The following is a 13,994-nucleotide window of genomic DNA, read 5'->3' as shown; positions in this document are numbered from 1 at the left end:
ACACAAAATACTTAATAAACTTAATAAAATGTAAATATGAGCTATACATTGAAAACTGACAAACATTGCTGAGAGAAAATTAAAGAAAACCTCAAAATATGGAGAGAGATACCATGTTCATGGATTCAAAGACTCAGTATTGATGGCAGTTCTCTCCACATTGACCTATTAGTATCAGTTTAATGCCACAACAAGCTTTATTTGTTTGTCTGCTTGTTTTTTCAAAAGCTTAAAAGAGGAGAACAGATCACCTACAAGTGAGTAAGAATCAGTTTGTCTTATCTGCAACACTGGATCTTAGAATACAATGGAGTAAAGCCTTAAAAGTCTGAGATAAGTCTAAAAAGGTTAATTTGTGATGTTGAATATCAACTAATCAGCTAAAAAACCCAGATAATCTCAATTGGGGGTGGTGGGGCTCTAGAAGAAAGTGGGGGAAGATGGTATAGTTCTTATTTGGGGGGAAAGATGTAGTGCACAATACAGTGCCTGCTACACAGGAGAGAGTGGATATTGAATGGTTATATCCTGATAAATCTGTATTGATGGAAGTAGGTTTAAATGTTTTAGTCTCTAGAAGAATAGAAACAGGATGTTTATCAGTCTTTCGAACGAATAAAGTTAAATTTATCAGAATATGAACAGAAAACTCCATCGATTTAACAAAAGGTGTTTTAGATGTATTTTGGTGTTGAACTTGGAGAATAAAAAAGGCCAAAGTGACTTGCTTGTGAATAGGAGAAGGACCTTCAATAAGATTCAGGTAAAGAGATATTCTATATCAGCGGTCGCCAACTGGTGGTCCCGCGAGGTCCGAAAGGTTGGTGACCGCTGGTTTAAGGAAACCTTTGGAACAGCGGTCGCCAAACTGGTGGTCCATGAGGTCCAAAAGGTTGGCGACCCGTTCAGTATGATAGTGCTTGTCCTGCCAGGTCATCATGCCACTGGGCAAATAAAGAATGGTGTGATGTTGCTCTGACTGGTGTGGCTCAGTTAGTTGGGGCGTTGTCCTGTGCACCCAAGGATTTCGGGTTCGATCCCTTGCCCTGGGGCACATGCAGGAAGCAACCATTCAATGTGTCTCTCGCACATCAATGTGTCCACTCTCCCCCTCTCTAGAAATCAATGGAAACAATATTGTGGGGTGAATATTAAAACAACAAAAGAAGGGTGTGATGTAGATCTTGCCTACTGGGAGAGCCAGAGTTACTGGTGAACTCACCTCATTTCATGAGATAGGAGCCCATAGGCCAGGTGTTTGGACTAACCTTTAGGTGTTTTGTGTTTCTTGCAGATGTTCCCACAAGCCTGCACTTCCAGAGCATGCTGAAATCTCAGTGGCAGAATAAACCTTTTGACAAAATCAAACCTCCCAAAAAATTTTCACTTAAGCACAGAACACCCATGCCAGGCAGTCTGCCAGATCCAACTCGTAAAGACAGGCACAAGTTGGTCAACTCCTTCCTAACAACAGCCAGTAAGTTTCAGGGGACCAGGGAGTCCTCTAGTTATTTTTCTATTCCTTTTAGAGTCTCAAGTTACTGGTTTGCTATGGCAGTATGTTGGGTTTGGGAATTGACTATACAAAGTCAGCTTACAATCTACTTCTACTTGTCTTGGATTTTTTCAGATGGACCCAGAATGCTCAGTGAACAGCCATCAGTGGCACGACATTGGGTCCATCTGTGAACAGGCTGTCTTCTTCTGTAGCCTGGTTTCACATTTCTCTGGTTGAGGACCCCATGGGCTCCCTACCCATTTTGCTCTTTGCTAGAAGCATCAGCCCCAGAGGACTGTCCTGCTGCCCCAGGTGTCTATCATTGGCCTAGAGAGAACTCAAGAGCTTGGAACTTAAATAAGATTAAGAGAAGATATTTCACAGCTCTTTTTCTGTTCCCCTCTTCAGAGCTGTCCCATCACCAAACCCGGCCTGACAGGACCCACAGGCAGCACTTAGACGATGTGGGGTCTGTGCCTGTGGTGGAGCGAGTGACAGCGCCAAAAGCAGAGCGCTTGCCCAACCCACCACCACTTGTGCATGACCCAAACCACAGCAAAATGAGATTGCGAGACCATTCATCTGAGAGAAGTGAAGGTAGGGCCAGGCCCGGCACCTCTACCTGCATTTGCCACCTGCTCGGGGCTTTCTGGGGCAGCCTGCGCTTCTCTTAATTGCCCCCAGCTTTGTCCTTCACTCAAGGAAGGCAGAGTAGAGGGACCCTACTGCTTCTAAATGCAGGCCACTTCTTACTGCTGCCGCAACCTCTGCCCAGCCCCTTACCAGTTTGCTTCACCTTTTTATCCTCCAGGTTTAGAAAGAAAGCATTTTACCTTTACTGTGTATTGCTGGAATTCCTAGCCTTTGCTAGGAATTACAAGTAGAGCTGGTAGAGGTAGCCACATAGTCCTCTTTTCTGTTGACTTCTGCAGTGTTGAAGCATCACACAGACTTGAGCAGTTCGAGCTACTTGGCAGCCTCCCACCATTCACCGCACAGTCCTTTGGTGCGACAGCTCTCCACCTCATCAGACACCTCTGCATCCACCAGCTCCAGCCCACAGGTTACAGCCAGCACATCTGTAAGTACCTGCATGGAGGTGGCCAGACAGCCCCTCTGCAGTTACAGCTCATTCAAATGTCTCTTTGGGACAGTTTAGAGAGTGGATTATGAAGCGCAAGGCAGTTATGGGGACTCAACTCATCATGATATTATGTGTCTTTTTACTTTTTTAAAATATATTTTTATTGATTTCAAAGAGGAAGGGAGAGAGGGATAGAAACATCAATGATGAGAGAGAATCATTGATTGGCTGCCTCCTGCATGGCCCCATACTGGTAATCAAGCCCACAACCCGGGCATGTGCCCTTGACTGGAATCGAACACGGGACCCTTCAATCAGCAGGCCAATGCTCTATCCACTGAGCCAGACCAGCTAGGGTGTTTCGTGTGTTTTTAAAATCAGAGTGGTGGTATTTGATTTTCTGTTGAGTTGTTTTTCATAATGGAGATGTATCTGTGTTGAGCCATCCATAAAAAGCTTGATGCAAAGAAAAACCCTTAAAGTGGTCTATGATTATTCAAGATCTGTGGGACTAAGTTTCACATAGCACTCAACAATATCATGGCTCTAAAATCCTCTTAGTCTAAGAAGTAAGCCAAGAGAAGGGATAGAGGAGTGATACCTATGGGCATTGAAGATACTTGATTTCCCAGCTTTTACTCTACTGGTGAGTGGAGCTACAGTACTGAGAATAAAGACTGATGTTAGAGTGCCTGGAACAGAAGGGAGAAGGTAGAGCCCATGCTTTTCCAGGGTACAGAGCAGAATTACAGATCCAGCAGGCCACCCTGGCAGTGCTTACTTGTGGTACACTCACAGTGACCTCATAAGTACTGCATTCTATACAGAAAGCTGGTCTCACAGCCATTTCAGACACACATTAGAATTTCGTTATAATACTTTAGTTCCTCAAGGTGTGCCTCCTTGAACACATCTTCCTGTAGCGGCTTTCTGTCCTAAAGGGTCCTTTATGTAGTAATTATAATAATAATGGTAATGGTAATAAGACACGGCCACTGTAATGTGTCAGTGCTAAGTGTTTTCCACATGTTCTTTCAGTCAGTTCTATAACACACTTTGAGGTGTAGTTGGTGTTAAGGATTCCCATTTTGTAAAGAGGGAAACTAAGGCTTTCCACAGTTAAATAAATTGCATAAGCAAGGCAACTTGTGATGGTTATAATTGTGATTCAAACCCAGGCCGCCTGGCTGCAGAGCTGGCTCTCTTACATTAGTTACACAGTGTTGTCCACTGGGGCACCCCATGGCAGAGGCACCTTATGCAGGTGCTTTGAAGCCTCTTCAGAACTGACATCAAGAAACTTCTAAGCCCACAAAATGTGCTCACTAGGTAACTGTGATCAGGTAGGAATTCACATTGTTCTGTCTTGGCTCTTAAAACTCTTTTCCGAATAGTCTCTATGCTCCTTTCTCCTCTTCACCTCCTACATTCCACAAATTTTGTCTAAATAGGTGTATGTAGTATCTATCCCAAACTTAGCTACCCACAGCAAAATGTAGATAACCAAAAGACAAAAGGATTTCAGAGAGAGTTGAATTCTGATAGAAAACCTGAACTTATTATTAAGTATAAATTTTGTACATAGCCCTGTGTTAATTAAGGCTCTTGCCGCCTTTTTTTTTCTTCCTAAGAAGCTGGATTTATTTAATTAAAGGCCAGATAGTTAAAATAAGGTAGAGAAGCTAAAGGACATGGAGAGACATTTAGGGGGACAGAGAGCAGGAAGAGGTGTGTATGCTAGTGCTTCACAAAAGATAGTGGATGAATCGGAATCAACTCAATGACTTAGAAATATCCCTGAAGATTCTGATTTCATAGTCAGAAAGGGGAGTCTGAGAAATGTTTATTTTTTAAAGCTCTGTATCTTGCTTCTGATATGCAACCAGGTTTGGGAACCACTGTCCATTCCCATCACTTGCTCTCCACCTCTGATTCTAAACAGAAGAGTAGTTATGTTTGACCAAATTAGTATCTGATGGAACGGGGGCGAGTCGTTTTAGGGGAAATATATACCTGTTTCTGGCAGCAGTTTCACTTTTTTTTTTTTTAAATCAATTTTATGGAGAGAGAAAGAGAAACATCGGTTGGCTGCCTCATGTACGCCCCCTACTGGGGATCAAGCCCAAAACCTGGGCATGTGCCTGACTAGGAATTGAACCAGTGACCTCCTGTTGTATGGAATGACACTCAACCACCTGAGTCATCCCAGCCAAGCTCGCATTCATTCTTGATAAAGATATATGGAAAGCTATCTCTTGGGGCTTCCTTAAGGAACTCTTCTTGTAGTAGGACATATAGTTTCAACAAAAGTGTGGCAGACAGTGACAATCTATTCCAGTGATTGTCAGCCATTATGCTGCAAGAATTTATTTATTTATGTATTTATTTATTTATGTATGTATGTATTTATTTATTTATTTATTTATTTATTTATTTTTGCTGCAAGAATTTTTAAAACATGCAATACCTGACTATGTAGTCCAGGGCACTGACCTCTTTTCCCTTGCATTGTCAAATAAGAAAATGACAACAGCCAACACAACCATATCCATCTGGTGTGACTGAATCAAAATTATACTTTTTTTTTTTTTTTTTTTGTCGTATTGGGAAAAAATATATTCTTGGGTGTGCCACAAAATTTTACTGCTTAGTTTACATGTGCCGTGAGATAGAAACAGTTGAAAATCACTGGTCTATTTTCACTTGATAGAGAAGGAACTTGAGGTGAGAAAGCCATTGTGATAACCTAAAGTCATAGGTAACGTAGCTAAAATCCTTGCCCAGGAAGTGCACTGCCTTTCAACATTCTCTGAGAATGTCCTGAAATGATGGGGTGAGTCAGTTATCTGTCACCCTCCAGGAACAGAGTAGAGTGGTTAGTTGTAGGGAACAATCTCTTCCTCATCTTCTTTCACTAACCTCTTCTGGGCCAAGCACACATGGTGGTTTGAGTTTGAATGCTGTCTCTTAGGTGTTTCCAGCTGTATTGTCGCCATGGCAGCATGTTTGTCACCCACTGTTTCCCTCTGGTCTCTCACAGCTCAGTTGCCAGTCTCTGTGGCAGGGTAGGGTGTTTGCTATCTGGGCACAAACAGCTAGTGGACTTTTTCCTCCATCTATGTAACCACCCTTTGGCTTTATTCCTTCTTTGGTCTCCCAGCTGCTATAGGTGCCCACCTTCTCATTGGATCCTCATTAGTCTTTCCCAGTAATTTGATCTTCTCAACTTCCCTTTTCCAGGAGTGAGCTATAGAACCCAGTCCTCTTCTTCAGTTTATCTCCACTCATCTAGAAAGCTCTCAGCTCTTCCCCCAAGAATAATAGCCACAAAGAGGGAAATCACATAGTGGCTGAGCAGATGGTGGGTTCAGATTTAGCTGAAGAGTTCAGATCTATAAGAAGGAGGTGATTTCATAACATCCAGGGTTAGATGATCTATTGAACTGGACTTATTTTTTGGGCATCTTTCAGGATAAGGGAAAATCATCTTTATAACCCGAGGAGTCACCACTAGGTTTAAGCATTGCTTTTAGGAGCTACTGTGAGTCTAAGTCATGGGTAGGGATAAAAAGGGGGAACAGAAAGGAGGATTTAAAGTGGAGAGAGGTGCCTGGCTGGAGTGGCTCAGTTGGTGTTAGGTGTCCTTCTCATGCACCAAGATTTGCAGGTTCAATTTCCAGTCAGGGCACATGCCCGGGTTGCAGACTCGACCCCCAGTAGGGGGCGTGAAGGAGCAGCTGATTGATGTCTATCTCTCTTCCTCTTTGTCTAAAAAAAAATCAATTTAAAATGTGTATTAAAAATTATTTTCAAGTAAGTAGGAAGGGTAGTAAAGGTGTTTATGGAGGAATAGGAACTACAACTGACTCAAGGCCCCAGAATACCCACCCCGTGAAATTCACAGAAGTCTCTTCACATGAGCCCATGAAGCGGGAGGGTGGACAGTGAGACTTGTGCACAGAGGTACTTATCAGGACCCACCTAATATTTCTCCTGAGGGCTTTGTTATGGGAGACCATCTCCTAGAAGCAAGCAGCTGCTGCTCAGCCCTCACCCGTGGGACCCAGGTGCCTGTTTATTGGTGATCCTGTTTTAAGTCTCTGGGTATGCTTTGATGTTTGTAGAATTGTGCCTCTCTTTTAAACTTACCTTTGTCTTACAGCAGCCAATAAGGAGGAGAAGGGGCGAGAGCTCATTTGACATTAACAACATTGTCATCCCAATGTCTGTTGCTGCAACAACCCGTGTAGAGAAACTGCAATACAAGGAAATCCTTACTCCCAGGTAGAGGCCCTAAATAAATCGGCTTCTCTCCTTATTCTTCCTGATACTGTCCTTTTTTCTTTGTCTCTTGTCACAGAGCTCTGGGTCCTAGCTTTGAGTTTTGTCTTCTCTTTAAGAGGAAGTTGTGTGTGTAACAAGTGAAATTATTTCTTATTAGTTCTCTCTCATTCCATTATATAAGTCTAACCAGACCACAGGCCACAAAGTGGTGATAGACATTATTTTGTTTGACACAACAATGTGTTTTAAAATACTGAATTTGTCATCAGCATCAAGGCAGGACTTCACGTATGAATCTGTATTTCTAGCTTTTGTTGACAAATCAGAAGATTGGGTGACCCTGTATATGCAGTCCCATGTGGCAGCAATCTGCTGGTGCTGAATAGTGGTGGTTCCTTTGTTTTTGTCAGTCTCGGAGCCTGCAGTGGTTTTATGGCCCATGTGAAGATTGAGTGTGGGGCCTCTTTTAGAGGCCTCCAGGGCAAAGGAGGACAAACTGAGAGGGCAGAGCCTGCCAGCAGAAAGCAGTGTCACTCGTGGGTGCATGGCTCTCATTCTTGCATGGACACGTTTATCCTGCCCCGGCAACTTGCCATCTCACGATGGTCCCTTCTTGGTTTTGCAGCTGGCGGGAGGTCGATCTTCGGTCTCTGAAGGGGAATCCTGACGAAGAGAACGAGGAGGTAACGGCATGGCCATTCTCTCTTAAAGAAGATACATACACATGGGTGCACACATCCAGACCTGTGGAGTCAAATACAAGCTCACATTCCTGTTTTGATGGGGAAGAGTCTAGTGTGGGGTGGGGCTGGCTCTAGAATTGACCTACCCATACTTAAACTCAGCTTTCTGGAAGAAACTGTTGATCATTGAAGCTGCTCTATTGCAGATCGAGGACTTGTCTGATGCAGCCTTCGCCGCTCTGCATGCCAAGTGTGAGGAGATGGAGAGGGCTAGGTGGCTGTGGACCACAAGCGTGCCACCCCAGCGGCGGGGCAGCAGGTGATGGGACAGGGAATTTGGGCCGTGTCCATGGAATTGCCACTGCCTCTCAGTTGCTTTTGCTCTTCTTCGTATTCATCCATTGGCAGTAGCCAAGAATACAGATGTTCCTTGGTGTTTGTTGCAACCAGTGAGAGTATAAGCAGTCAGAGTCTGGTCTCCTGAGAAGCAGTCTGACTGGCATTCGGAGGCCTCACCACACGCTGTCCTTCCTTTGGACAGTGGAGCATGGGTCTGTGGTCATGCTCGAAAGAACTGTCCCAACTTATCTCCCGTTATTGTGCACAGTTGCAGAAGCCCTCGGGATTCTCAACTAGAAGGATTTATTTATTTATGTATTTATTTATTTTTGAACTAGAAGGATTTAGATTCAATTTTGCTTTTTCCTTCGACTATAATTTTCAGAGTCTGAACTAATTTCCCTTCCCCTGTGAATTCTAGGCATTGGGCAGGGATTAGCTCTGCCATTGTTCAGCCCTGGCTTTCTCTTGGGATGACAGTTTTAGATGTCATATTGTGTAGCCACCTCTGTACTCGGCGGTGGGAGGACATGAAGGGATTTGTGGTTCCTGGGAAAGAACTGTTGGTGTCGGTCTATCTTGACTCCCTGGTGGGACACTTGCTTTCATGCCTCTACAGCCTCTCCCCCGCAAACACCCCCCCCCGCCCCCCTCAATAATATACTAGAAATTCCTTTTACTCAGGCACTCAGATTTGCACTTTTGGTGTACAGGTCTTACAGGTCATCAGACGGCCGGACAACCCCCCAGCTGGGCAGTGCCAACCCCTCCACCCCCCAACCCCCCTCTCCTGATGTCAGTAGTAGCCACTCTTTGTCGGAGTTCTCCCACGGTCAGTCCCCTAGGAGCCCCATCAGCCCGGAACTGCACTCAGCCCCCCTCACCCCTGTGGCACGGGACACTCTACGACACCTAGCCAGTGACGACACCCGTTGTTCCACGCCAGAGCTGGGGCTGGATGAGCAGGTAAGGGGTGCTGCCTTTGCATGGGTTGGCAGATGGTGTGAGATGGGGAAGGGGCAGCACTGCTGAAGATGGATCTTCATTTCATGACTCCCTCCCATTGTGAAGGGGAGGAGGGGCTGCACTTGAAATTGACCTTCTGAAGGCACAATGGAACTGGCCATTGTTAAAAGGGCGCCCACTCTATGAGGGGTCTTCCCACACCACCCAGGAACTCCAGAGAGACTGGTCAGGGACTCTAGTCCACACCTTTTGGGGCAGGAGACCGCTGGTACTGGGTGCTCACCAAGGCAACTTGTCTGCCCACAGTCTGTCCAGCCATGGGAGCGGCGAACCTTCCCCCTGGCGTACAGTCCCCAGGCAGAGTGTGAGGACCAACTGGATGCGCAGGAACGGGCAGCTCGCTGCACTCGGCGCACCTCAGGCAGCAAGACTGGTCGAGAGACAGAGTTGGCACCCACCTCACCTCCCGTTGTCCCCCTCAAGAGTCGGCATCTAGCAGCAACAGTCACAGCTCAGCGTCCAACTCACAGATGAGCGGGATACGAGAATCTAAAGACTCACTAACTATTGGCATTAAAGCTTCAGAAATCTCTGCGTTTGATATTCAAACATCATATGCCGGAAATTTTCACAGTTTTTAGTGAATTTAAGGAATTTAGATTCTACTTTTTTTTTTTTTTTTCCTCATTTTGATTTTTGTTTTGTTTTGGTTTTGGTTTCCATGTTTTGTTGTCACACACCTGAGCACTTCCTCCAGCTAGCAAACAGAAGTTCAGGATAAGACCCTGCTGGCCTGATCCTGGCACATCCTCTGCACTGTTGAATCACTGGACTTAGCGATGTTTGATGACCACCTCTCCCTCGCACCTGTGGGCACGGTGGAACAGCCAAGTGGGCAGAGGGAATGGAAAGCTTCAGCTCAGTATTGCCACCTTAGGTTAGGGTGGGAGAGCAGCCCGCTCTGGGCTCTTTCCCCGCCCCACCCTCTGCTCCCCTCCCACCTGTGGCTTGGCTCCGCTCCAGCCCTCCTGGCTGGGTCTCCCTTGGCCATCTGTGCTGGAGCACCGCGCCAGAGCCTCTTCACCGTAACTGCCAGCTAGAATGACGTCCCCTGTCGTCCAGATCGCGGAGACTGATGTGGGGTTTCCTCTGCATCTGGTCATCTCTGTTTGACTCCTTAACTGCAGTTAACCTGGCTGCGGCTGCTCAGGTCCCCATCCTGCCCCTTCGTGCCCTCTTGTCTGCTGCCCCATGCCATATTCATACCCACGCACACCAGTTCTTCCACTCGGACTTCTTTACCCTTTCCTGTTCCATGAAGCTAGAGTTAGGACTATTTAACCTCTGTTCCCACCTCTGCAAACTAGAGGTCTGGGAAGTGAGCAGCCATTTCTTCTGTGTAATTCTGTTTTCTCCGGCTGATTTATTCAGTCGTTTCCTTCCCCCTCCAGTTCCCTGTCAGTGTCAATTCAGCCCTTCCTCTTTTAAGTTTCCCTTTCCTGTGGAACATTGTCTGGTCCCAGCTGTGGTTCCCATCACTCCCCCGTGATCACTCCCTGGTTGTTAACCTTGTGCCTGTCTCATGTATGATCACATTACCAAAAGGGGCAATAAGGACTTTTTTTCCCCCCATTTTGTAATCATATAAAAATAGTAAGCAAGCTGCTTAATGGTTGGGGTTTTTTCACAATTTTCAACATTAGTGATTCTTTTTGATTCTGTTTGCAAGTTAAAGGGTTTGTCATTGTTTCTTTAAAAAAACAATAATGCACCATATCCCTATGCATAAAGTGCTTCTTCTATTTATAAGGTTGAAAATTCTGAATAACCCTTTTAGCATTGTAAAAAAAAAAACAACAAAAAAAACAAAAACAAAAATGGAAAAAAAACCTTGTATTTTGTAAATATTTTCTTTTTCTGCTTTGAGCTGTGTATTGGCAGCGAAACATGTAGCTGTCTTCGTTCTATAGAAATGCTTTTCTTCAGAGAAGCTGATCTTTGTTAATGTCTTGATTCTGTTCGCAAAGCACAGACTAGTGCTTAAAAAAAAAAGGAAGGAAAAAGTGAAAAAAATAATAAAAAAAAAGTTACAGAATGTTGTGTGCTGGGCCTTTTTTGACACTTGAACATGGTATTGCTGCACAGTTCTCTGGTGTCCTGACTTGCTGTGGACTTTGGGATGTCTTCATTCTGTCTTACAGGCACCTCACAGGGTCATCGTATGATCACCAGAAAGAGGGTAGGGGCCAATGAGAATATATACTTTGCATGGAGCCTGAGCTGCTTCTTACCTGCTACCTGAGATGATAGTATCTTTGAGGAGGCTAGGTGCTGGATTTTCTTTACATAAAGATGAGTAAGTGGGTGGGCCTGGTTCTTTATTGTTTTTTTTTTCCTTTTCATGGCAGTCAAGTTGAAACAGCCTATGAGCTGCCTATCCTGGTCGCGAAAGCAGCAGTTCCGAGGTTGCGTGTCTCTGTGGCTGCCCTGTTGCTGCTCCTGTAGTTACAGTTAAGATCTCTACTTAAGCTTCTGTCTGCAGCGGCTAAGGAAAAGCTGAGCAAAGTCATATTTTGAAACTTGGAAAGTCTATAGGCTCTGTGTTAAGACCTTGAACTTACTACTGAGAAACAATAAGGTGATGGTTTGTTTTGTTACTGTTTCCCTTTGTGACATTGCTAGGGGTTGGCTGGTATCCCTGTCTTAATTTAGCAGACCTGTTCCCCAATACTAGGAGGAAGGCAGCTCTGTAAGCCTGCAAGAGAGCTAAGCCATTCCTTCAGCTGATTGGCTGGTGTTCTGCTTCAGCCCCAGGCCTCGAGGCTAATTTCCAGGGAAGAATATACCAACCCCAGTCTTTTCAGGTTTGAAATCACTAGAATGGGTCAGCCCCAAGGGTATTGACCAGGACTGTTGTGAGCACCAGAATGAGACAATTGGGCTGAAAATGAAAAGGTTGAGAACTCTTCTTTCACCTTCTGTGCCCTAGAGAGAGCTGGTAAACCCTCATGGCCCAGTTTTAACATTGTCTTTCCCTATTCGGAGCTCAATTTCCCAAAGCAGAGAAAGGACTTGAAAATCATACATCCCATATCATTTCTTTGTCTTTTGAATTTATGCACATAGACCTCATTTAATCAGTAATAACTTTATTTCCAAATTCACTTTTACAGCAACAGTCCTTGTATATCATTTGTGGAAACACACAATACACCATATGGACATTCACAGACAGGAAGCTAAGCTAAGATGGTTTCATGTCCCTCCCCTCCCACCCTCAAAATTACTGAAGAAATCATGGGACTTGCAAGTGTCAGAAATTGTCCTGCCAGACACTGCAAATTCATGGGCTAAGTCCATTAGGAGGTGAGACTGGGTCAGTGCCCAGGATAACCCTTTTCAAAACTGAAGAGCAACTAGAAGCCTCATGAAGCCACGGATCTATAGATGGGACACAGTGACTTACACCTTTACCCTCATCCCTGCCTCTTGGCTTTCCTTGGGGGACAAAGATAAAAGAGGGTGAAGGAAAAGATCTTGGCAGCTGCTAGATAGAGGCTGCGTGTCCAGAGTCAGTGGGAAAAGTGACACACAGGTGCCCACGGCTTACAGGAAAGTTTGCCAGGGTCCGTGGGAGGCACGATTGTGGGCTTGGGGCCCAGCAAGAGACCAGAGCAACCACATCTCCAGATTCCTCCACAAGCCTCACCGCCTGCACCTGGCTGGGAAGGACAAGGGAAACTGCACTTGGGAATCCAGTCAGTGAAAAGGCGGCACCCCCAGGACCTCTAGCAAATGCGGTTGAAATGGTGAAGAAAAGGGTTACAACGAGGTTTAACTGCTGCGCTCCAAGACTTCCCCTTGCCCATGGTAACTATCTTACAGGTTCCTCCCCCCAACCCCTATAGCACAACAAGCAATCGCAAACAGGATACAGTCTCACCATTGAAGTCAATTTAAATGGAACTATTGATAGAATGGAGAGCTTGAAGGAACCAGGCATAGAGCATACCTAGCCCACCCGAGGGACATTGACTGGAGAGGGGGAATGGGGAGAACTCAGCCCTGGGGGATTGTCCTCATTTAAGGTCACAAGCCAGCACCCTTTCGCCTCTCCTCCCCAACACTGACCTGATCACCCAAAACCATAATTCTGAGGCTGACCCAAGTAGTCCACCCTCCCAGGGAGATTCTAGGGCCCTCGGAGTCAGGTGTCAGAGAACAGGGCACAGGAGCTACAGGAAGAGGAAGCCGGAAGAGATGCAGCACACAAGTGGCAGTAATGACGGGCCAACGTCGCTAACAGCTACCCGACCTTTAAACCACATTTCCTTTTTCTTGCTCAGAACCTGAAGAGCAGCTGGGACTCTCAGGACAGCCGAAAGCTCTGACTGCAAATGAAGCCTCCAGCCCAGTTGCCTTCAACTATCTAAACCGCAAGTGGCAGAACCAGTCCTGAGGCTGAATGAATTTAAGCAGCAATTTCCACAGAGGCTGCTTCCCTTTCCCCGAGGCAGCAGATGGAGTCCTGCAGGGTCCGCGGGGGCTCTGGCCAGGCTTCGGGAATGGTGTCTCCCGGCGCGTCATCCTTCCTCTGCCAGGCAGCTGTGGTGGTAAGGCCCTGGGACCTTCCCCCAGCTGGCACTGGCTTCATCTTCCTGGTGATGCAGGGCTGCTGTGGGGCTTCTCCAGGCTGTGGCCAGAGAGGGCATTTTCATGCTGCAAGCCACGCCAGCCCAAGACACAGCTCTGCCCCGCAAAGGGGAGCCCGGGATGAGGAGGGCACCAGCTTTCTTGGTCCTCATCCTGTGCCTCAGGCCTTCTTGCAGCCGAGGGTCCCCCGGTGTCAGAATCTGTGCTCTGTTGGTCCTTCAGCACCACATTTCCTTTTTCTTGCTCAGAACCTGAAGAGCAGCTGGGACTCTCAGGACAGCCGAAGGAAACCTCTCTGGAGGCCAAGCAGGGGAGAGCCACACTGGCCTGGAGTCCCAGCACAGGGGAGAGCTATCCAGGACCCCCACCGGGTGGGTTAGAAACCTCCTTACAAGCATTTCAAGATACATGCGTCCTTTTTTTTTTTTTTCTTTTTCTCTTCTTTTCACTATCATAGTCACTCGGGTGAATCCAAGCATAAACAGAC

General features: G+C 46.1%; 1 protein-coding gene across 2 annotated transcripts in view; it reads left to right on the top strand.

Moving 5' to 3' along the window:
• Nucleotides 1–10,949, top strand: part of KANSL1 (KAT8 regulatory NSL complex subunit 1) — a 151,495-nt gene extending 140,546 nt beyond the window's left edge. The window contains exons 8-15 of one of the 2 annotated variants that reach the window (XM_028157465.2): nt 1,295–1,477; nt 1,907–2,095; nt 2,431–2,579; nt 6,745–6,866; nt 7,492–7,549; nt 7,756–7,868; nt 8,602–8,854; nt 9,161–10,949. In XM_028157465.2, the coding sequence (XP_028013266.2) occupies nt 1,295–1,477; nt 1,907–2,095; nt 2,431–2,579; nt 6,745–6,866; nt 7,492–7,549; nt 7,756–7,868; nt 8,602–8,854; nt 9,161–9,388 (1,295 nt within the window). In that variant the 3' untranslated portion in view covers nt 9,389–10,949. The remainder of the gene's footprint in view (nt 1–1,294; nt 1,478–1,906; nt 2,096–2,430; nt 2,580–6,744; nt 6,867–7,491; nt 7,550–7,755; nt 7,869–8,601; nt 8,855–9,160) is intronic. The other variant, XM_028157468.2, reaches the window with a different exon arrangement.
• Nucleotides 10,950–13,994: the final 3,045 nt, after the last annotated feature.

The sequence above is a fragment of the Eptesicus fuscus genome, chromosome 20, assembly GCF_027574615.1.
Source record: "Eptesicus fuscus isolate TK198812 chromosome 20, DD_ASM_mEF_20220401, whole genome shotgun sequence".
NCBI lineage: Eukaryota > Metazoa > Chordata > Mammalia > Chiroptera > Vespertilionidae > Eptesicus > Eptesicus fuscus.
Note: the sequence above shows the minus strand (reverse complement) of the source record. Positions and strands in the feature narration are given on the sequence as shown.